This window comes from Bubalus bubalis, chromosome 19, assembly GCF_019923935.1.
Source record: "Bubalus bubalis isolate 160015118507 breed Murrah chromosome 19, NDDB_SH_1, whole genome shotgun sequence".
NCBI classification, from domain to species: Eukaryota; Metazoa; Chordata; class Mammalia; order Artiodactyla; family Bovidae; genus Bubalus; species Bubalus bubalis.
In genome coordinates this window covers 38,289,899-38,314,469 of record NC_059175.1, presented here as the reverse complement: position 1 = coordinate 38,314,469, position 24,571 = coordinate 38,289,899, and the positions used below count along the sequence as shown (strand labels likewise).

Sequence of the window (24,571 nt, the reverse complement as noted above, 5' to 3'; positions counted from 1 at the left end):
TTACGTAAAGATTCTAGGGCAGGAACTTGGAGAGTATGGCCCCACGTTGAGAATTATGATGTGGTCTTGTTATTGTTCATTTGCTAAGTCGTGTCTGACTCTTTGTGACCCCATGGACTGCAGCATGCCAGGCTTCCCTGTCCTTCACCATCTCCCAGAGTTTGCTCAAACTCAAATCCATTGAGTTGATGATGCCATCCAACCATCTCATCCTCTGTTGTCCCCTTCTCCTCCTGCCTTCAATCTTTCCCAGCATCAGGGTCTTTTCCAATGAGTTGGCTCTTTGCCATCAGGTGGCCAAACTATTGGAGCTCCAGCTTCAGCATCAGTCCTTTCAGTGAATATTCAGACTTGATTTCCTTTAGGATTAACTGATTTGAACTCCTTGCTGTCCAAGGGAGTCTCAAGAGTCTTCTCCAGCATCAGATATAGTCTAATCTGCTCTTTTAAAGGGAAATAGTAGCAGTTCTAAGCATGAATTGATTCATTTGGCATCAGAGGCTTGTTGATGGTTAGGCTTTGAGGAATCCCAGATTCTAAATCCACTATTCTTTTCCCTACCTTATGCTGTCTCTGAAATTGAATAAATTAACAGAGACTCTAATCCAGGTCATTTGCATGAGCTGCAAGGAAAATACCATTTAATCATGATTCTGAAAATAACTGGGAGGGTTTTTCTTCATTGTGGGCTGCCTCTTTTTCTGTGGTGTGGTACTCTGTATCCTAATTGATGAGGTAATAGATAATGTACATATTTTTTCTTTATTTTCATTATGGCTATAACTGACCCCTCTAGGTCTGATCTTTCTAAGGTGGTTTTCCACAAACTCTACCTCTTTCTCAGCTCCCATTATCCTTTCCAAATGGCAGTTATGTATTTTACATAGAAACTGAAGACCAGCTGATAGACAGATTATACCACAGGTTACTATGTGTTTCTCTAAGTACAATTATCATCAAATTGTATTCATTTCCAGAACTCATTCAGTTCTTCCTAATATCATTAATGTTTTAGATTAATGAGTCTATGGTTGTAAACCTTACTTAGAGAAGTAAAATCAAGAATGTTATTAAAATCTGACAATGTTAAAATCTCTCCATGTGTGCAGGCATGTACTTCCTCCCCAAAGGACGTGCAAGATGGATCTTTAGCTGAAGCACTACCAGAAAGAGAAGATAAAACCAGACTTGGTAAGTAAGATATCAAAACAAATCATCCATCATTTACATAAGTGAGACTAATAGTAGGAGCACATGGATGTGAGCACAAACCTACTTTCAGGACAAGAGAGGAGAGATGGGGAGGGTTACACAGTTGTCTAAGTGGTCACAAGACAGAGAGGACAAGATCAACACAGCTGTCCCTAGCCACTGTCTGCCGCTGGCGATAAGAGACGTCAATTTCAAAGGAATCTTCTCACATCCCTTCAAGTAGTTGCTCAGTTTTGTTGTGGTTTTGAAAACAGCCAGGCCAAATCATCGTCACTCTTCCTGGGTCTGCAGGGAGACAGCAGTTACTGTTTCTTCTCACCTCCGCAGGTGGGCGTGTACCACTGTGCTGTCTGCACGCAGCCGCTTTTGTTCACTGTGGTGAGGGAGGCTGTGGCTCTGTCTCATCCACCCACCTCAACAGTGGTTCCTCAGATATTATAAAAGTTAACGTTTATTCTCAGCCTTGTGCAAAGCAAATAGAACCAAGCTTCTCAAACCCAACAAAACATTATCTTCCTTGGGATCTGGACTTCAGTCCTACAGATCCTTGGTAAAACCACTGAAGGAAAACAATTTTAAATCTTGAATATGTTTTCTATTTGTGCTAGTTAAGGCTTTGCCATATTTAATAACTGCATAAAATTTGGTTCCCTCTGTACCATCACCATTGGAGAAGGAAATGGCAACCCACTCCAGTATTCTTGCTGGAGAATCCCATGGACAGAGGAGCCTAGTTGTCTACAGTCCATGGGGTCACAAAGAGTCAGGCATGACTGAGCAACTAAGCACAGTACCATCACCATAATAGCCATCAACCTTGGACAACATACATGTTTATTATGAGCAGGCAATTCTGCCAGAGAGGCCAAATTTCCTGTCTTTTAAAAAAATATAAGCTGTCCTTTGTTTCAGTTATTTGTTTCTTACAGGATAATTCTAATTGATTTTTAAACTATTGTTAAGTATTTTATGACATTCTATTATGAAAGTCCATGAAATGAAAAGATGCTTACTCCTTGGAAGGAAAGTTATGACAAACCTAGATAACATATTCAAAAGCAGAGACATTACTTTGCCAACAAAGGTTCGTCTAGTCAGGGCTATGGTTTTTCCTGTGGTCATGTATGGATGTGAGAGTTGGACTGTGAAGAAGGCTGAGCACCGAAGAATGATGCTTTTGAACTGTGGTGTTGGAGAAGACTCTTGAGAGTCCCTTGGACTGCAAGGAGATCTGACCAGTCCATTCAGAAGGAGATCAGCTCTGGGTGTTCTTTGGAAGGAATTACGCTAAAGCTGAAATTCCAGTACTTTGGCCACCTCATGCGAAGAGTTGACTCATTGGAAAAGACTCTGATGCTGGGAGGGATTGGGGGCAGGAGGAGAAGGGGACGACAGAGGATGAGATGGCTGGATGGCATCACTGACTCGATGGACGTGAGTCTGAGTGAACTCCGGGAGTTGGTGATGGACAGGGAGGCCTGGCGTGCTGCGATTCATGGGGTCACAAAGAGTTGGACATGACTGAGCGACTGATCTGATCTGATCTGATTATGAAAGTCCAGTAAATTATAAAACGACTCTGAAAACTAATTTTTTACATAGAATTAAACTAAAAACTCTCTGACTTCTAGAATTTTCCACCTTCAGACATGTTTATTACCTATAATTTGACAACCCAGGAAAGTAATGTGAACGTGAAAATCACTTAGTCGTGTCCAGCTCTTTGCGACCTCATGGACCGTGGCCTGCCAGGCTCCTCTATCTGTGGGATTCTCCAGGGAAGAAAACAGGAAAGTAAAGATATAGTTAACTAATTATATTTTTGGCTTGTTTTCCAAGAAGAGAAACTGTACTAAAGTATTTCTAATGATATTGATATGAGTGAGCCACACTGGAAGAAAACAAGTAGAAAACATGGAGCCACACAGTGGCCAGGATTTAATGTTGTGAAATGAAGGTAAATGCCATGCTGAGCTGCTGCTTTTACTTCCTTCCTCTGCGTATCTCAGACACAGCTAAATCCAATAACCCGTAGGTCCAAAACCACAGATGGTCAAATACTAACATGGCTGTTAATTATCAGTACCGGAGTATATTCTCATCACTTTTTCCATTGCTAGATACCGATGCTAGAAAAGCAGCAAAAGCTGAAGAAGTCGTAGCGAGTGATAGTCTCTCTGAAGTAAGTACTATAATCTAATTTTGGCTACTAGCATATTGAAATGTGTTATGATTCATAGCCTTTTTGTAGCATTTTCATCTTCATATGAAATAGCAATATGCTCCTCTTTGGCTTAAACCTGATGATGAAATACTAAACCTGAGTTTATTTGATATTTTTTATATCTTTAATATAGTTTGCATCTAAAGCAGTGGAAATTGCTTTCAGTTCCTCCCGGTAAGAAAGTAAACACATGCTTTTAAAAATTTTAGACTTATACCAAATTTATATTGATGTGTTTTTCTTTACCACTTAATTTATTATTTTTATTTCTTTCACAATCTCTTTACCTTTACATTTTTTCCAGGATTTATCCTTAGACTTATTGGTGACTCTGAAAAATTTTTCATTAACCCCTGAAAAAATGTTTACAACAATTTGCCAACTATTGCTTTTAATGAAAATGAATATTTCCATATATAGGATTGCTTTACTATATATGGAAATATAATGGTCAAATAGAATGGTCAGATTAATCAAGTAGGATTTTATAAAATATAATTAAGGTAAATAAATAAAAGTATATTTTTTAATTTATTGTTTCCCCCCCCCAAGGAAATCAATTTTGTAATATTTTCGATTTCAAAACTGCTTTAAAATAGAAAAAGTTTTGGAAGAATATACACCAAGCTATAAACATGATGATATATAGGGAGAAAAATGAGTTTAGAAAAAATGATCAAAAAGGACTCATAATTTTTTCTCTGTATTTTTGAAATATAAATTAGCATAAATACTAAATATATTTTTATATTTACATTTATTGAATTACAAATCTCCTGCATTCCACATTCAATTCAGTGCTAAGGGCATACTTTGTTCCATGTCTTGTAATCTGAGGGGGGGAGTGTATATCAGTGAGCAAAAGTGACAGGGCTCCCAAACTTTAAGGAGTTTACAGTCTAAAAGAGAGGGACCATAAACTCATATGTAAATGAGTTTATATGAACCAGCAGATGCTGATGATGTCATCTGAAAAGAAAAAGTAGAGTCAGGGAGATGGCTTTGAAAGAGTGAGGTTTAAACAGATTGAAAGACGATTGACAGAATCAGCCACTGGCTCTGGGGAACCATTTCAGGTCGCCAGAAGAGCTGAGTGATGGCCTTGAGGCAGAAAGGTGCTTGTGCAGCAAGGTAGGGGAAGAGAAGGGAGGAGGTTAGAGAGATGAGCAGGAAGGGAGAGGAATCAGGTCAGCCAGGGTCATGGAGGCCATGATGAGGACATTGAGAGTCCAGGGGAGCTTTTGCAGGGTTTAAATAGAGACTTCCCCGATGGCTCAGCAGGTAAAGAATCTGCCTGCAATGCAGGAGACACAAGAGACACGATTTCAGTCCCTAGGTTGGGAAGTTTTCCTGGAATAGGAAACGGCAACCCATTCCAGTATTCTTGCCTGGGAAATCCCATGGACAGAGGAGCCTGGTGGGCTACAGTCCATGCGGTCGCAAAGAGTTGAGCACACTAGCACATAGTATCATTTGACTCATAAAATGCTCACTCTAGTGGCCGAGTTCAGGATAGATGCTTGGGATGTTCTGTTCATCTAACAATATAAATGCTGGAAAAAATAGGAAAGCTAATTATCTGAGGGCCAAAATCAGGCATCAGAAAAGCAAACGGTATTATTCAGCCATAGAAAAGAATGGAATAATGCCATTTGCAACAACATGGAAAGACCTAGAGATTATCATAACAGGTGAGGTAAGTCAGAGAAAGACAAATATTATATTCTATCAAATGAATTTATTTATAAAACAGAAACAACTTGCAGACTTAGAAAACAAACTTATGGTTACCAGAGAGGAAGATAAGAGACGGATAGTGTGGGAGTATAGGATTAACAGATGTATGCTACTGTATATAAAGTAAACAACAAGATTTACTGTGTAGAATAGAGAACTATATTTAACATCTTATAATAAACTACAAGGGAAAAGCAAGAAATATATCAGATTTGACCATTGATAGAAGAGAACTTCAGGGGGCAAAAGTCAGGCTTACACAGGTCACCCGAGAAGGCATGCTCCCTCTTTATGGCATGAGTGACTAGAACTCAAGCCGAAAGCCCCAATCTCTTTGATTTAACATATTAGAGGATGAAATCTGGGGACACCAGAGCAACTAAGAATTAAAGAGGAAGATCTTGAAAAGGAAGGAGCTAGAAGAGGAGCTCCCACATCTGTATATACATTTTCCTTAACTGCTTGCTGGATTCCAGAATTGTACTAAAGGATCAATGTCTTCACCAGAGGACATGACCATTTAATTTTTTTTCCCCTCCAGATATTTAGAATCTGCCTTTTAAATGAGCTCTTCTCTACCATTCCTTGTTTATTTTCACAGCTCACTGTGCGTGCTCAGCTTGGTGCAAAATCAGAAAGGCTGCTGAAGAAAGGAAAGAGCATATCTGATATATTGCTAGTCAGCATCATGGTAAATGCCATTAAGTATGTATCTATGTACGACAATTTCTTTCTTATGTCTTTTAATATATTAGCAGGTAGAGCTTTATAAAGAATAATGTAGAAGTCATTTTAATTTTTAATCTCTAATGAATACATACAGAAAGAAAAAGATGTATTTTGTGATTTTCATGCCTGTATTTCACTTTCCTCCCTTTTTCAAACTTGACTTCATTCACCCAGATGGGAATTCAAGTTAGGTTCTATTCTCTTTTTTTTTTGGCTGTGCTGGGTCTTCCTTGTGATTCTTAGTCTTAGTTACCCCAGGGTATGTGAGATCTTAGTTCCCTGACCAGGGATGGAACCCATATGTCCTGCATTGGGAGGCAGATTCTCAACCACTGGACCACCAGGGAAGTCCCAAGTTCTATTATGTATGGGGAATTCAAGGAGAAATTAGACAATTGGAAAAGCCACGGGACAGGTTTGGGAGAGGAGAAACCCTCACTATATGGCCTTGGGCCAAAGTGCTTCCTCATTTTGTGTTTCTGGAGGAGAGAGTGACCCCAGGGGTCCAAAGGCCAGGCAGCACAGGGTAGGAAGGCAAGGAGAAAGTAGAGATTGCACAGGCAAGGAATAGCATATGCATAGCACAGAGGTGATATGTGATAGGGTAAATAAAAAAATTTAAATAGGCTATTATTTTGTGATTCCTCCTTTCTAAGAAAAAAAAGATTCTCATCAGCCGTCCTTTACAATTGAGAAAAGAGAGAAATTTTAAAAAGCCGTAGCAGCTCAGTTAATTAATCCATGCAATAAAGAAATGAGGCAGAGCAGGATGCAAAAAGGAAAAAAGGCTCGTGTGAAAGACCTTTGCAGAGCATCAAGTGGGTGAGGGGTTGGGGGCTGTGCTGCTTGGGAAATATTATGACCAAGAGAATGAGGACAGGAGGCTTTGGAGAATTTTTCCTGGGCGTCTGCAATGGACTCTCCCTTTCGAGTTTCCTTAAGAGGCTTCATTCAAGGTTTAAGTTGCCTCTCAGTGGTGATATATCTTGGACTGATTGCTTTTTTGAAGAAACTTGGCCACAGGGATGCTATTCCCAAAGCTGAAAGGGATCTCATTCTAACAGTTGTAGCATTTTTCAAAAACTGGGATAAAACATGTTTTAGCCATGGCATTCATCATTCAAAGAAAATTGCGAATGAAGAGCATCAGCTCTAAAATGGATATTAGCTTTGGTTTCCAAGGAGTTGGAGTGTCCACACCCCACCCTCAGAACTCTGCTACTTTCCCACTACCACCATCCTCTCTGCACCTGAGACATGTTCAGAGAATTGCCATCAGTCTGAGAGCCTTCCATTTAGTCCAAGTGCATCCTTCTTCGATGAGGAAAGGAAGGCACGTGGCAGTTCAGTTGGGCAGTCCAGCCACATGACAGGTTAGCGGCATAGCCAAAGTGGAAGTCTCCTCATTCCCTGTCATCTGGTGTCCTCATACTACAGTCTGACAAGCATGGCCTTGGCCTCTTCCTCCCCTTGAAGTAGCTCCTGAGACAGGAGGTGGGAGAAGTTTCCTCAGATCTGGTAAAGTGCTCAAGAAGTTTCTTCTCAGACTGAGGCCAATGAATTAACAATCCCATTCTCTGCAGAATGCTTGCCATGCTCTGAAAAAGCCATAAAAGCAAAATGCAGGCTTTCCTTGCCCTTCATAGCCTAATAGGAGTAATAGAAGCAGTGACCTGAAGGCAGCTTAATACTATGGAAATATCACTAGATTTGGGGTCACTTGCAGTTTTGTGACTTTGAACAAGTAATTAATTAAACCTCTCTGAACTTGAGTTTTCCCATTCCTTCCTTGCCACACTGTCAGAAGGATCATACACAGGCACCAAAACACACTTCCAAACCTTTAGAAAGGGAATTCTAAGTGTTTAAGTGAGTTTTAATGGAGAAAGAAATGAAATTATAATTTTTCACTCAAAAGTCAGTCTTAATTGTACATAATTTAAGGATTTTGCAAGAGCAAAGTTGAAGTTGTGTTCCAATTTAAAGAACTAAAATAATAGTTTTTGGAGCACCTATTGTCTTTAAAGGATATGACACTGAATGCAAAAACTGAAGAAATGATCCTTACATTTCAGCAACTTAGAATTTAATTGAGATAAAGAAGACTCACTTGAATTTTTCTAAGTCAAGAAATGTAAGAGTTAACCAATTGTGTGAGGAAGTGAATGAGAATCCAAAGGAGTTCAGATCAGGCTCTTATGACTCCATGCTGGATTGGGTGGGGTAGGAAGAACCTTCCAGGTTGGCGATGTGAGTTTCCACCATATGCTAAATTCTGTGCTGAGTTCTTAAAATGTGTTATTTCAGTTCGTCCTCACCAGCATCCTGTGAGGTATGTTATGTTATCCTGCTGTATAAATGAGGAAATTGATGTTCTAAAGAGGAACAACCTATGAACGCAGCTAGAAAGTACTATTTATATTTACGTAACAGCGAGGAGATTGGTGTGTTCAAAGTGAATGGTTCAAAACTGTGAGAGAGAAGTTATAGGGGAGCAAGTTGTGGCTGGTTCATTTTAAATACCACATTGAGGCTTCTGGAATGGATTTGGAGGGCAGCAGGGACCCACAGAAGGATTTTGAGTAAGGCAGTGTTTGTGGTACAATAGGAAGCCTAATTTTGGCTGTGTGTGCATGCTAAGTCACTCCAGTCATGTCCAACTCTTTGCAACCCTATGGACTGTAGCCCACCAGCCTCCTCTGTCCATGGGATTCTCCAGGCAAGAATACTAGAGTAGGTTGCCATGCCATCCTCCAGGTGACCTTCCCAACCCAGGGATGGAACCCAAGTCTCCTGTGGCTCCTGCATTGGCAGGCAAATTCTTTACCATCAGCACTACCAGGAAGCCCAATTTTGGCTGTAAAGAAGTAAAATTTATGCAGAAAGAGGTTACTGTGAAGTTGAAAGAAAGATAAAGGCAAGATTCATTGTGTTGTTATTTCTAAAGGGATTTGTATCTATCAAACAATTAATTATTTGTCCTTTCTTTAATTTAGTCAGATACCTATGTATAAAGGCTGGATCCTGGATGGCTTTCCAATGACATTAAACCAAGCAAAGCTTCTGGAGGAAGCACTCACAGGCTACAACAGAAACCTCATAGAACTGGAGGGAAAGAAATCATATACATCCACATTAGCTGTTGACCCTACAGCTTCCAAAGAAATGCCTCTTCCCCCTTCTGTATTTGATTTTGTCATGTTATTAGACATTTCAGATAATTCCTCACTGAATCGCATGAATGACATCATGGGTAAGCTGGATACCTTTCTAAAAATGTCCTTTTATGTAACTCAGAGTTCTTTATTTTTCTTTGAAATGGTGAATATTCCCATTTACAATTGTAAGTGGATAATAAAGAATCCATTTCAGACTTCCAAAGAATTACCTAGCACAGCTTAGTTGCCTCCTGCTCTGTCTGGTATTGAGCACTCTAGCCCAAACCTGAAGCTAGTAGAGAATTCCATGGTGACCGAAAGCATCTCATTCAACCCTTCCATCAACTGGGCCGCTCCCCTGGCCCCGAGGTGCCCTCTTTGAGACTTGCATGAATGAAGGAGCTTCTCATGGCTACTTAGTATATCTTGATGTGTTACTCTAGTGAAGTTCATGAACCACATTGGGGCTACAAGCAAAGATTGCTAACATCCTTCCCTTGGATTGTGTATTAACTGAGGAGCAGTTATCAGTTGACTGAAGTCCTTACATCATGAGGTCAAATAGTCTTGCCAAGATTCATGGTTTAACTACTTTTCATTGTTGAGATGAAAATATCACTTTATTCCATAAATTAAGTAGTTATGACTAAAAGCACACATTCTTAGCTTTGCAAGTTATTTAGGTATTTGACCTTTGGAAAGCTAATTCTTTCTTTCTTCTAATATATATATATATATATATATATATATATTAGATCTAATATATATATATTATATATATTTATATATATATTTATATATAATATATATTATATATATTAGGTTATATATATATAATATATAAATTAGATCTAATATATATATATAATACAATATATATAATAGAATGGCTCATTGCATTATTACTGGATAATTAAAGGGAAACCGTTTCATTACTCACAACACTTCTGACACCAAAGGTGTATGGGTTTTCCCTACCACCCAGTTCTTCAGTTCTTAATAAACACCAAGTGGGTGTCCTAGAATTTAATTCAATCCTGACAGTAACTTCCCAGAGTTATCACAGATTTTCACAGTTGGCTCAGTCCCACAAGACTTCTTCCCACTTCAGATGTCTGCCTCAATGCAGCGGATCCCCAGGTTACCCACGCTTCTGTCTGACTTGACTATAAATTAGGGGTTTCCATGACCCCTCCTCAGGTCTGATAGATTGTCTATAATTATCTGTAATGACTCACAGAACTCAGGGAAGCACTGTACTTGCTACTACTGTTCCATTGTAAAGACTGACATAGAAGATACAAATGAACAGCCAGTTGAAGGGGTACACAGGGCAGAGTCTGGAAGAATTCCAAGCTCCGACCCTTCCCCCGTGGAGTCTGGTATGTGACACACTCCTGGCACATGGATGCATTCACCAACCCACAAGCTCTCTGAACCCCTTCTTTAGAGTTTTTATGGGAGTTCCATTATGTAGGTATGAATGACTATATAACTGAGCATTGGTGATCAGCCTCTAGCCTCTTCCCATCCCTAGAGACCCAGAGGTAGGACTGAAAGGTCAGTTGGTTGCTCAGGCAGAAGGGCTCCACCCTCCCAAGAGTCACCTCTTTGGCATAAGGTTGAAAGAGGCTTATTATGAATAATAATAATAATAATATAAAAACCCTCCTCTTACTGCTATAGGAAATTACAAGGGTTTTCAAAGCTCTGTGTCAGGAGACAAAAACCAAATATATATTTCTTATTGTCTCACATATATTAAGTGAGATAAATGTTAAACACTTAGTATAGAATCTGGTTGGAGAAGGAAATGGCAATCCACTCCAGCACTCTTGCCTGGAAAATCCCATGGATGGAGGAGCCTGATAAGCTATAGTCCATGGTGTTGCAAAGAGTTGGACATGACTGAGAGAATCTGGTACATGCATCAGGAACAATAGTGGCAGGACATCAGGAAACACATCGGGAATAATAGTGGAAGACTTTGAAATGAACAAAAGATTATTGGATATTCTTTCAATAGAAGACTGAGTATTGTCTATGGGACCCCTTGGAGTATTTGGTTTCATAGGATTCTGTACCTTTAACTGGCTTAACTCATCTCTTCTATAACCATATATTTTAGAAATTGATGGTTATTCAAATGATTCTTGTCCATAGACATACAAATGAATTTTATTCAATTAAGATAGTTAATTTCTATATGCAGAAAAAGATAATTTCAAGTATGACATTGTTCTATACATAGTAACCAGTTTTTTCATCTATTACCATCTATTCTATCATTCCTGTCTGTGAATATGTCTCTTATGCAGATTTTCATTTGAACTAGTTGTAATATCTTGCTGATTCCCTCATTAATTAAAGAATTAGATGATGTTATTGCACACTGTATATGTACAATATGTTTGCTGTTACAACTAATATAATGACATTTGTGGCTAAGAGAGACTTAGGGAATCATTTCCTCCTATATTTATAGGTGGACATTTAAAGCATGAGCACTTGACTCTTCCTTATTTTGAGTTTGTATAATTTTGAGATCTTCCTTTCACTGTTTATTTAAATAAAAGGACAAAACCATTAGATACTACTTCAGCTCTTGAGCACAGTGCTTTACACTGAATGCTGTCCATCAAATTCCAAAAGGGAGAATTTACTTCTCTCCATACAAGGAAGTAGGGACTATACTGACAGTAGCGATGATTGATCAGCTAACTTCCTATTCTTGTTCAAGGGTATCTGAGGATTGGTGAAGATACTGCCAATCCATGGCTGTTTATTGGCAGAACAGGGCCCACAGCTCAAAGCAATCCAACTTGCTTTCAAGATTCTTGATCTTCGTGCTATTTATGCTATTTTCAGTTTGGGAAGCCAATGAGCTGTATATTCACGTATGCATTCTTTTGGAAGGTATAGTTCAATGAGCAGTTTGAAAATTTAAAAAGAAATTCAGAACTTGGAGTGAGATAACTGGAATAAAATGCTTTTTCTTTCATTTATAAACCATACCATTTGGGGGCCAATTTTAGAATCACAATCCTACTTTACAAGGTTTGTTGTGAATATAAAATAATGTACTACAGTCTTCCCTTAGTATTCACAGGGGATTAATTCCAGAACCCATTTGGATACCAAGAGGAGGGCATGGCAACCCACTCCAGTATTCCTACCTGGAGAATTCTCATGGACAGAGGAATCTAGCAGGCTGCAGTCCATGGGGTCACAAACAGACACAACTGAGCGACCAAAGTCCAAGGATGCACAAGTCCCTTATATAAAATTATATGAGATTTGCATATAACCTATGCACATCCTCCTGTATACTAGGCAATGGCACCCCACTCCAGTACTCTTGCCTGGAAAATCCCATGGACGGAGGAGCCTGGTAGGCTCCATGGGGTCGCTAGAGTCGGACACGACTGAGCAACTTCCCTTTCACTTTTCACTTTCATGCATTGGAGAAGGAAATGGCAACCCACTCAAGTGTTCTTGCCTGGAGAATCCCAGGGACAGGGGAGCTTCGTGGGCTGCCGTCTATGGGGTCGCACAGAGTCAGACACGACTGAAGCGACTTAGCAGCAGCAGCAGCAGATTATTTATAATACCTAATACAATGTGACTGCTATATAGTTGCCACACCTGGAAGAATCAAGTTTTGCTTTTGGGCCCTTTCTGGAATTATTTTTCCAAATATTTTCAATCTGTGGTTGGTTGAGTCCACCCATATGGAGGGCTGACTGTATGTGTAAAAACATTTAACAACTGTGTGCTAAATTTTACCTATAAATCAAGTAAGACAAAGACTGAAACATTTCCATTGGGTTGATGTCTTTGATAACCAGAAGGAGGGCTGTTTCAATGGAGTGGGGGACAGGGAAGGATGGATTGCTATGGAACAGAATGTGAATGGGGGTGAGGAGGTGGAGAGTGTAAGTAAAGATACCTCTCAAGAAACTTGTCTCTGAACAAAAGGAAAGAACAATGGAAACAGGATATTTTTATCATTATTGTTTTAGTATTCCTTTTCTCTCTCCCTCTCTGTATCTTTCTCTGTCTCTCTCTCCCTCCCACCCACCCTGTTTTAGGAAAGGGTACACTTATATGAAAGAGCTCAGCTGATTTTTGAGCCAGAGAGTCAGTGAGGTTACAAGTCAAAAAGAGAGATGGATATCATCTAAGTCTGGTGCAGCAGAAAGATATAAACTGAAGTTGTCAGATGAGGGAGAGAAGTTAAAATGTTCAACTGTGCAACTCAGGTTTGCTAAAATAATAAAATCAAGTCAGGATAGTGCTTGTCAATTTGGGAAAAACGATGTACAAATTTAGGGGGATGGGTCATAGAGACTCATCAACTATAGAGGAGTGCTGGCAGGACAAATGATAAGGGCATAGATCATTAATATTGTAGAGATGGGGCCATTCCAGATGTGGAGCCCTTCACAGTGATCAAAAAATCCAAGATATGGCCATGTTAGTGAAGTGGAGAGAAGAGGAAGTGCCCAAAACCTGGGTGCAGTTTGGGAAGAGAAGAATGCTGATACATGTTCTGAAGTCCTTGACAAAAATGAGCTAGTAACCATGGGATGGTTATCATGGGTTCATGATAGTTCCCATAGTCTTCTTCCATCACTCATTGTCATCAGCATCTTTGGGTTTTCTGAATAACCTAAAAGCATATTCTGTTTTGTGAACCAATTTCCTCTTTTTCTATCATGAATATAGATGGAGGACAATTGATTGCTGTCCTATGAGGGGCCTTCATCTTTTTGAGTGCTATTAATTTGCTCTTCAGTGTTCTTTTGCATTAACTGAGTAATCTAGTTCCTCTTAACCTAGTTCAAGGCTTTCTTTCCCTCTTTATGATTTTCCATTTATTCTGAATTCATAAGTATTCTGGACATTGTTCCTTAATCCTTGCTAGGACTCAATCAGAGGAGTTGAAATTGGTTTTGGCTTCAGTCTCCTGTGGTATGTTCCTTTCTGTCTCTTCTACAAGGAAAAATCATAAAGTCTAGAAAGATAAATTATTGTGTTATAATATAATATTGACAAATAACATGCATATTTGACTTTATGGCTACCCCGTTATTTCATTCTTAATTTTTACATCATGGTGTTGATTTCCTTGTTTGTTATTTATGACAAACCATCATTTTTCAGTACCTTCTCTTCAGGATCAATCCAAGATGTTCTACCTTGAAACTAGAGCTCCTCTTAAATGTTGTATTTTACCACATTCTCCTAATTTCTAAGGGAAATTTGAATTCTGACCTCAAAACTATACTTTACTTTTTCAGTATTTTGTTAAACATTTTAATTAATATTCAGCCAAAGAGGAGGACCATATTCATTTGGCTTTTTTGTATCAGTATATTTTGGCAGTGTTACTGCCACTTTGATTGGTGTAGCAGATTGTCTAATTAAGTAATTTCAATATCATAGCTGAAGCATTTTCAAGTGAAACTCCTCTTGAAGATATCAATCAGCCTGTAGCTGCTAAAAACAAAGATACGGATGAGGACCAGAATTTAAGAGATCAAATACAGCACAGGTTAGTTCAAAACTCATTGTCTTCTTGTTTCTTGCCCTGTGAACAAACTAGCAACTAGTCACTTTAGAATCAGCAGATCTAGGGGAAAAATGTATTTCCTAGCGTTCACTGTTTTATAGGTAAAACAAAACTAAATAGCTTTGATATTGAGTGAAATATTTGTGTGCTAGCTTTTATATTCAGAGTATAAGTCATCATAGTCACAGAAAAAAAGAATTAAATCAAGCAACATTTCCCTTTATGGCTACATGAACTTACAAGTTCATTAGAGGGAATCCTAATTCAGCTCTCTTTCAACAAATGCCAATGAAGATCTTGGAATTTGAAAGATCTAGGCATCAGATTATAGAGTGTAGTTCTAAAACTAAAATTAAATGATGCTTAATAAGCATTCTTTTCGTTGTATGCAGTTTGCTCATTGGAAAAGAAAAATTAGACAAAATTAAACAATGTTTTGAAAACGTGAGAATTCTGAAAACATGAGTTGAGGCAACAAAGAGGAATTTGATTCATGAAGCCTATCTACTCTCAGAGGACAAAACTCATTCCAAGACTATGTTTGAGTAAAGCAAATTCCCATGGACAGAGGAGTCTGGTAGACTCACAAGAGTCAGACATGACTTAGTGACTGACTAAACCACCACCACCATCGACACTTACTCAAGGGTCTCTTGAACTTCTCTATCTATGAAAAAGTAGATAACCTATGTGGCTCAGGCTATAGCTGCCAGCAGAAGGGTACTCAGTCTACTATAAGTACACATGATGTTTCCTTAGAACTTCATTTAGAAAACTAAACCCACATCAAAGGTTTCCTGAAATGGTAGAATTTCCAAATCTTCTCTTACTCTTTCCTATACCTCAAAACATATGGCTAGTTGGCATTAAATGATGTCTTCTTTAAAGTGGATGTATTTCATTGCCTGTAGACTTCTTTTTTTTTTTTCCAGTGACATTGTTGCATCTTTATTGTTTTTTTTTTAATTTTTTTTATTTTTAAACTTTATAAAATTGTATTAGTTTTGCCAAATATCAAAATGAATCCGCCACAGGTATACATGTGTTCCCCATCCTGAACCCTCCTCCCTTCTCCCTCCCCATACCATCCCTCTGTGTCATCCCAGTGCACTAGCCCCAAGCATCCAGTATCATGCATCAAAGCTGGACTGGCCTGTAGACTTCTTAGAGTTGCTTTTTTCAGATATGTTGGCAGCTGGTTTTTTCATCATGTACATCAGATAAATCATGCTTAATGTTACTCCAACATTTCAATCAGTATGTGATATTCATATGTGATGTGTGATATATATGATATATTCAGTATGTGATATTCACATATTCAGTATGTGATATTCATATAATTCATGATATTATATTCATATAATATTTGGGTTTTGCAGAATTGTAGGCTTCCTGGACAACTGGCCTTCATTGGAGCACTGGTTTACAGAGCCAGAAAACATTTTGATAAAAATCAATGCTGAAGTAGATAAACAGTCATTGTGCCAAAAAGTAAAGGAAATGTTTATGACTGAAATAATGAAAAAAGAAAATAAAGGTAATTACAATTCTTTTATAATTTTGAGTTTATGTAACAAAAATGTAATGTGTGGTTTTGATGAGCTTAGGAAGAAATGAAATGTTACCCTTTTGTTTATCAATCATACCTGACTTCACTGACAACTGTAATTTCTTGGTATAATAAAAAATAGTCAAAATTATCAATATCACAAAGGTTCTAAAACTGTCTTGGTAGAATACTTTCTCCCATCCCCAAATTTGTGACCTAACTACTATGATTTATCGGTGAACTGACACCAAAATAGTGCATAAGTGTAAGCCGCAATCACCTTGGGAACCCAGGAGTTCACACTTACAAAGACAAGCTTCCACATCTAAATGTCCACTCCCCCAAAACATCCATGTGAAACTTTCACACAAAACAAATATATTGTATAAAAGGCTTAACATGTTATTTTGACAGTCAGAAGTTAGGCCGAGAGGAGGAAGGTAACCTCTAGAGTTGAGATTGAAAAGCAAAAACAAACTGAGTCTAGGTTGTAGCTTCAACAAGTCTGATCCAGACTTGCCTGGGAGTGTCCAGGAGTCTCCAGCAGAGGCGTGGTGGCCTGATGCTGGGTTGGGGGCAGTGAGTGTAGCAGTACATCAGTTCAGTTCAGTTCAGTCGCTCAGTCGTGTCCGACTCTTTGCGACCCCATGAATCGCAGCACGCCAGGCATCCCTGCCCATCACCAACTCCTGGAGTTCACTCAGACTCATGTCCATTGAGTCAGTGATGCCATCCAGCCATCTCATCCTCTGTCGTCCCCTTCTCCTCCTGCCCCCAATCCCTCCCAGCATCAGAGTCTTTTCCAATGAGTCAACTCTTTGCATGAGGTAGCCAAAATACTGGAGTTTCAGCTTCAGCATCATTCCCTCCAAAGAAATGCCAGGGCTGATCTCCTTCAGAATGGACTGGTTGGATCTCCTTGCAGTCGAAGGGACTCTCAAGAGTCTTCTCCAACACCACAGTTCAAAAGCATCATTCTTTGGCGTTCAGCCTTCTTCACAGTCCAACTCTCACATCCATACATGACCACAGGAAAAACCATAGCCTTGACTAGACGAACCTTTGTTGGCAAAGTAATGTCTCTGCTTTTGAATATGCTATCTAGGTTTGTCATAACTTTCCTTCCAAGGAGTAAACGTCTTTCAATTTCATGGCTGCAATCACCATCTGCAGTGATTTTGGAGCCCAAAAAAATAAAGTCTGACACTGTTTCCACTGTTTCCCCATCTGTTTCCCATGAAGTGATGGGACCAGATACCATGATCTTCATTTTCTGAATGTTGAGCTTTAAGCCAACTTTTTCACTCTCCACTTTCACTTTCATCAAGAGGCTTTTTAGGTCCTCTTCACTTTTGTAGAAGTACATGCATGGGATCTTTTGAAGGAGCTCACCATTATCTTCATTACCTCCACCATAGTTTGGCCTCAGGTAAATAGCAGGGAGGGAACACAGCTCCACCCATCAACAGAAAAGTGGATTAATGATTTACTGAGCATGGCCTCGCCCATCAGAACAAGACGCAGTTTCCTCTCAGTCAGTCTCTCCCATGAGGAAGCTTCCATAAGCCTCATATCCTTCTCCATCAAAGGGCAGACAGACTGAAAACCAAAATAACAGAAAACTAACCAATTAATCACATGGACCACAGTCTTGTCTAACTCAATGAAACTAGGAGCCATGCCTTGTAGGGCCACCCAAGACGAACAGGTCATGATGGAGAGTTCTGACAAAAAGTGGTCCACAGAGAAGGGAATGGCAAACCACTTCAGTATCCTTGCCTTGAGAACCCCATGAACAATATGAAAAGGCAAAAGGTAGGACACTGAAAGATGAATTCCCCAGGTCAGTACATGCCCAATATGCTACTGGAGATCAGTGGAGAAATAACTCCAGAAAGAATGAAAAGACAGAGCCAAAGCAAAAATAACACCCAGTTGTGGATGTGACTGGTGATGGAAGCAAGGTCTGATGCTGTAAAGAGCAATATTGCATGGGAACTGGGAATGTTATGTCCATGAATCAGGGGAACTTGGAAGTGGTCAAACAGGAGATGGCAAAAGTGAATGTCGACATCTTAGGAATCAACGAACTAAAATGGACTGGATTGGGTGAATTTAATCAGATGACCATTATATCTACTACTGTGGCAAGAATCCCTTAGAAGAAATGGAGTAGCCATCATAGTCAATAAAAGATTCAGAAATGCAGTACTTGGATGGCATCTCAAAAATGACAGAATGATCTCTATTCATTTCCAAGGCAAACCATTTAATATCACGGTAATCCAAGTCTATGCCCTGACCAGTAATGCTGAAGAAGCTGAAGTTGAACGGTTCTATGAAGACCTACAAGACCTTCTAGAACTAACACCCCAAAAAGATGTCCTTTTCATTATAGGGAACTTGAATGCTAAAGTAGGAACTCAAGAAACATCTGGAACAACAGGCAATTTTAGCCTTGGAGTACAGAATGAAGCAGGGAAAAGGCTAACAGAGTTTTGCCAAGAGAAAGAACACACTGGTCATAGCAAACACCCTCTTCCAACAACACAAGAGAAAACTCTACATGTGAACATCACCAGATGGTCAATGCTGAAATCAGATTGATTATATTCTTTGCAGCCAAAGATGGAGAAGCTCTATACAGTCAGCAAAAACAAGACCAGGAGCTGACTGTGGCTCAGATCATGAACTCCTTAGTGCAAAATTCAGACTTAAATTGAAGAAAGTAGGGAAAACGAATAGACCATTCAGATATGACCTAAATCAAATCCCTTACAATTATACAATGGAAGTGAAAAATAGATTTAAGGGACTAGATCTGAAAGATAGAGTGCCTGATGAACTATGGACAGAAGTTCGTGACATTGTACAGGAGACAGGGATCAAGACCATAACCCAAGAAAAAGAAATGCAAAGAAGCAAAATGGCTGTCTGAGGAGGCCTTACAAATAGCTGTGAAAAGAATAGAAGCAAAAAGCAAAGGAGAAAAGGAAAGATATACCCATTTGAATGCAGAGTTCCAAAGAATAGCAAGGAGAGATAAGAAAGCCTTCTTCAGTGATCAGTGCAAAGAAATATATGAAAATAATAGAATGGGAAAGACTAGAGATCTCTTCAAGAAAATAAGAGATACCAAGGGACATTTCATGCAAAGATGGGCTCAATAAAGGACAGAAATGGTATGGACCTAACAGAAACAGAAGATATTAAGAAGAGGTGACAAGAATACACAGAAGGACTATACAAAAAAGATCTTCACAACCAAGATAATCATGATGGTGTGATCACTCACCTAGAGCCAGACATCCTGGAATGTGAAGTCAAGTGGGCCTTAGAAAGCATTACTATGAACAAAGCTAGTGGAGGTGATGCAATTCCAGTTGAGCTCTTTCAAATCTTAAAAGATGATGCTGTGAAAGTGCTGCACTCAGTATGCCAGCAAATTTGGAAAACTCAGCAGTGGCCACAGGACTGGAAAAGGTCAGTTTTCATTCCAGTCCCCAAGAAAGGCAATGCCAAAGAATGCTCAAACTACCACACAATTGCACTCATCTCACATGCTAGTAAAGTAATGCTCAAAATTCTCCAAGCCAGGCTTCAACAGTACATAAGCCATGAACTTCCAGATGTTCAAGCTGGTTTTAGAAAAGTCAGAGGAACCAGAGATCAAATTGCCAACATCTGTTGGATTATTGAAAAAGCAAGAGAGTTCCAGAAAAAAATCTATTTCTGCTTTATTGCCTATGCCAAAGCCTTTGAGTGTGTGGATCACAACAAACTGTGGAAAATTCTGAAAGAGATGGGAATACCAGACCACCTGATCTGCCTCTTGAGAAATCTGTATGCAGGTTAGGAAGCAATAGTTAGAACTGGACATGGAACAACAGACTGGATGCAAATGGGGAAAGAAGTACATCAAGGCTGTATATTGTCACCCTGCTTATTTAACTTATATTCAGAGTACATCATGCAAAACACTGGGCTGTTAAGACACAAAGTGGAATCAAGATTGCCAGAAGAAATATCAATAACCTCAGATATGCAGATGACACCAACCTTATGGCAGAAAGCAAAGAAAAACTAAAGGGCCTTTTGATGAAAGTGAAAAAGGAGAGTGAAAAAGTTGGCTTAAAGCTCAACATTCAGAAAACTAAGATCATGGCATCTGGTCCCATCACTTCATGGCAAATAGATGGGGAACTAGTGGAAACAGTTTTTATTTTGGGATGGGGAACAGACTATTTTTGGGGGGCTCCAAAATCACTACAGATAGTGACTGCAGTCATGAAATTAAAAGATGTTTACTCCTTGGAGGAAAACTTATGACCAACCTCGACATCATATTAAGAAGCAGAGACATTACTTTGCCAACAAAGGTCCATCTAGTCAAGGATATGGTTTTTCCAGTCGTCATGTATGGATGTGACAGTTAGACTATAAAGAAAGTTGAGCACCGAAGAATTAATGGTTTTGAACTGTGGTGTTGGAGAAGACTCTTGAGAGTCCCTTGGACTGCAAGGAGATAGAACCAGTCTGTCTTAAAGGAAATCAGTCCTGAATATTCACTGGAAGGGCAGATGCTGAAGCTGAAACTCCATTCCTTTGGCTACCTTATGCGAAGAACTGACTCATTGGAAAAGACCCTGATTCTGGGAAAGATTGAAGGTGAGAGGAGAAGGGGACAACAGAGGATTAGATTGTTGGATGGCATCACCTACTCAATGGACATGAGTTTGAGTAGGCTCCAGGAGTTGGTGATGGACAGGGAGGCCTGGCGTGCTGCAGTCCATGGGGTTGCAAAGAGTCAGACATGACTGAGCGACTGAACTGAACTGAACTGTAGCTTCAAACATCTACAAATTTGAATCAGTGTTTTTGCCAGCTATCAGACTCTTCAACATTCTCCTAAAGATTTTATATTCCAGTCACTTATTATATGAACAGAATCCACTGCCACTTATTTAAGATTTACATTCCAATCCATTAATTATTTTTAACAAATATTTTGTCATTAAAATAACAAATATTTACCTAGTCCAGTGCTCTGTACTAAACATCCTAATTAAGTTAAAAACAAAAAATAAAAGGATATGGCACTTCTATGAATAGTCTGCTGTTTTAAAATAAGCATAATATACTGTTAAGTGGGAAAAATCAGGTTATATTTAAATTGTCCCTTTTTTGTTTTTAAAAGTATATCTATTATTAAATTTGAACTTGCCAGGTGGCTCAGTGGTAAAGAATCTGTCTATACAGGAGACATGGGTTCTCTCCCTGGGTTGGGAAGATTCCCTGGAGGCAACCCCCTCCAGTATTCCTGCTTGGCAAATACCATGGACAGAGGAGCCTGATGGGCTGCAGTCCATGGGGTCACAAAAGAGTCAGATATGACTAAGCAATTAAAACAACAGCAACAATTAATAAAAGGCAATGGCAACCCACTCCAGTACTCTTGCCTGGAAAATCCCATGGATGGAAAAGCCTGGTAGGCTGCAGTCCATGGGGTTGCTAAGAGTCGGGCACGACTGAGAGACTTCACTTTCACTTTTCACTTTCATGCATTGGAGAAGGAAATGGCAACCCACTCCAGTATTCTTGCCTGGAACATCCCAGGGACAGAGGAGCCTAATAGGCTGCCGTCTATGGGGTCGCACAGATTAAGACAGGACTGAAGCAACTTAGCAGCAGCAGCAGCAGCACAGAAAATAGTGACAGTATATGCTAATAAAAAAATAAAATTCAACCCAGTAAATCTGAAGCTCTAACTTGCTTTATTCAACTATTCCTGACCAAACAATGTCCCATCTAACATTCTGAAGGGAAGTAAAAAGTAGAAGTTTTCATAGACACAAGGGTGGAACAGGGAAGTCTTTAGCAAAAGGGGGAAAATATGGTTATTTGGGGCCAGGATATCTTTTGGGGGAAGGGAACCGCAGGGGTCTTTGCCATGCAGATTGACTCTTCTTCTTTGATAAAGAGGGGAGGTGATATAGAGAGGGCCCACATGACAGATCATCTCATTGGTGCCAACCAGAAAATTCCAAACTGATTGATTAAAATTATACTTCTGAGGAAGGTAGAAACTGCAACTGAGGCAGGTAGTATAGGTTTGGTATCATGGACTTTATTTATTTAGCACAAGTGATGCCATTTTGGGCTTATGGTTTTCTCTTTAACAATAATACAGTCTTTGATGAGGAGGGAAGAAGGAGGATGAAGAGAATTAACAAGAAACTTCTCTTTCAGCTTATTTGTCTACATTGTTGAAATTTTAAAGGCAATAATTATATATTACTTTCATAATCAGAAAAGATTAATTTCCAGTTTGAAAAAAAATCCAATAAAACAAATCCTCCTTATCTTGCCAAGTTGAAAAGAATGATCTGAGGGCAATGGGAGAAATAGCCATACAAGGGTGCAGGTATTCACTGCCATTGGTACAGGGGTAAAGTTGTGGCCATTTCCAGGGTGGAGCACTGGGAAGTCAAGGAGGGTGGGAAGGGCACACTGGGTAAGGTGAGCCTGAATCCAGAAGGGCAAAGGGCCCTAACAATTACAGGAGCCTAGACAATCCAGAAACACCCCCTCAGGACCCCAGAGCTGTCTCCTCTGCCTGGAACGCACACTCCCTCAATGTCTTCAAGTCTTTGCTCAATAGCCACCTCCTCAGTGGGCCTACCCTGCAAAGCACGCCATTTAAACAAACTGTAAAAGCTGCCCCACAGCACTCGACGCCCTTCCCTCTGCTCTACGTACTTTCTCTAGAGTGCTTACCACCTTCCAGCTTCTTATGTGACTTAACTTTGTTCATGTTTATGGTTTGCAAGCTTCACAAGGCAGTGATTTTTCTCTTTTGTTTTACTTTTGTATCTCTGGCAGCCACAACTGTGCCTAGCATTGTTTGTATTACTATTATTTACAGTATTGGTATAGTTTTACCTATTGATGGAATTGGCTCACACACATGCTCAGTCCCTTCAGTCGTGTTCAACTCTTTGCGAACCTATGGACCATAGCTTACCAGGCTCCTCTGTCCATGGGATTCTCCTGGCAAGAATACTGAGTGGGTTGCCATGCCCTCCTCCAGGGGAGCTTCCCTACGCAGGGATTGAACCTGTGTCTTTTATGTCTCCAACATTGGCAGATGGGTTCTTTACCACCAGTGCCACCTGGGAACCCCACAGGATTGGCATAGTTTTATCTTATTGTTATAAGGCTTCCTTTCCTTCAGGGCACCACTGAGATTGAATAACTAGCTAGTGCATGAATGGATGAATTTTGTTAAGTCTTATTTGAGTACTGAGCACCATTCTAAATGCTTTATATGTATTTACCCCTAGAAGTTGGTGCCGCATGCATTTCTGTTCCCTTCTATGTCCTCCCGATCCCCACCTCTTCTGTCATATTGCCCTTCACCTTCTCTTTAGGCTTTTTTCACCTCGTTTATCCACTAGAAAATTTGACGTAATTCTTTACTTTCCTATCCCAGTATATTAGCTAATTCTAGATTGTTAGTTTTAAAGTCGGCACACTGTCAGCAAGTCTTCTACCTGCTATAGATACACACACACACACACATGTCATTACCATCTCCATCAGAGGCAGGGGAAGTGGTATTTCTAACCAGACAGAGATGACATCAAATGTCAGCTTTAAGGCCTAGATAATTTAAAACATGAATTTAGCCTTAATTCAGTGAGAGCAATTTTATATTAAGTTAGGTTTATCTTAGTTTATGTGAAATAGTAGGTGTCTGGAGTTGCTAATAAAGATCCATTCTTATCATCCTGTTTGAAGTGAAAAAGAAATTAGAAGAAAAGGAAGCTGAGAGAAAAGAAGAAGTTTCCCTGACTGAGAAGACATCCCCTCCTCCTCCTCCCCCTCCTCCTCCGGAACCAGAGAAAGAGAAGGAAGTCCACCTTCCACAGGAGCGGTCCAAAACTCCTGCTGCAAAAGGAAAGCAAGCATCAGGTGACTGACAGTGATTGCTAACCCTGTCAACAAGTTTCTCATTTTCACTTAGAAAGCAGTTGTAAATGATAGTACCAGTCCATTTATCTATCAGTAGCGTTCACTTTCATGCACTGGAGAAGGAAATGGCAATCCACTCCAGTGTTCTTGCCTGGAGAATCCCAGGGACAGGGGAGCCTGGTGAGCTGCAGCCTATGGGGTCGCACAGAGTCGGACATGACTTGAAGCAACTTAGCAGCAGCAGCAGAGTCAGGCTTTGAACAGCATCAGTCATGTGAAAGGAAGCTGTCTTCTCAGATGAAGTGGAAAGGCAGCAGCAGCTGAGAGCACGGCTGTCCCAAAGTGCAGGTACCTGACCACGTGGGATCCCTCCATGTGGGCATCCTCATGCCCAGATCTACTGATTAGAA

At 39.7% G+C, this 24,571-nt stretch overlaps 1 protein-coding gene across 12 annotated transcripts in view; it reads left to right on the top strand.

Annotated features, from left to right (window-relative positions):
* The window catches only part of SPEF2 (sperm flagellar 2), a 209,611-nt gene that overhangs the window by 79,591 nt on the left and 105,449 nt on the right, over positions 1-24,571 (top strand). For 10 of the 12 annotated variants that reach the window (XM_025270631.3, XM_025270630.3, XM_044932613.2 and 7 more), the window contains 7 exons: positions 1,110-1,191; positions 3,333-3,394; positions 5,775-5,878; positions 8,899-9,155; positions 14,509-14,617; positions 16,018-16,175; positions 23,988-24,161. In XM_025270631.3, the coding sequence (XP_025126416.2) occupies positions 1,110-1,191; positions 3,333-3,394; positions 5,775-5,878; positions 8,899-9,155; positions 14,509-14,617; positions 16,018-16,175; positions 23,988-24,161 (946 nt within the window). Of the gene's footprint in view, positions 1-1,109; positions 1,192-3,332; positions 3,395-5,774; positions 5,879-8,898; positions 9,156-14,508; positions 14,618-16,017; positions 16,176-23,987; positions 24,162-24,571 lie in introns of those variants that run through there. The other 2 variants (XM_025270629.3, XM_044932611.2) reach the window with 2 other exon arrangements.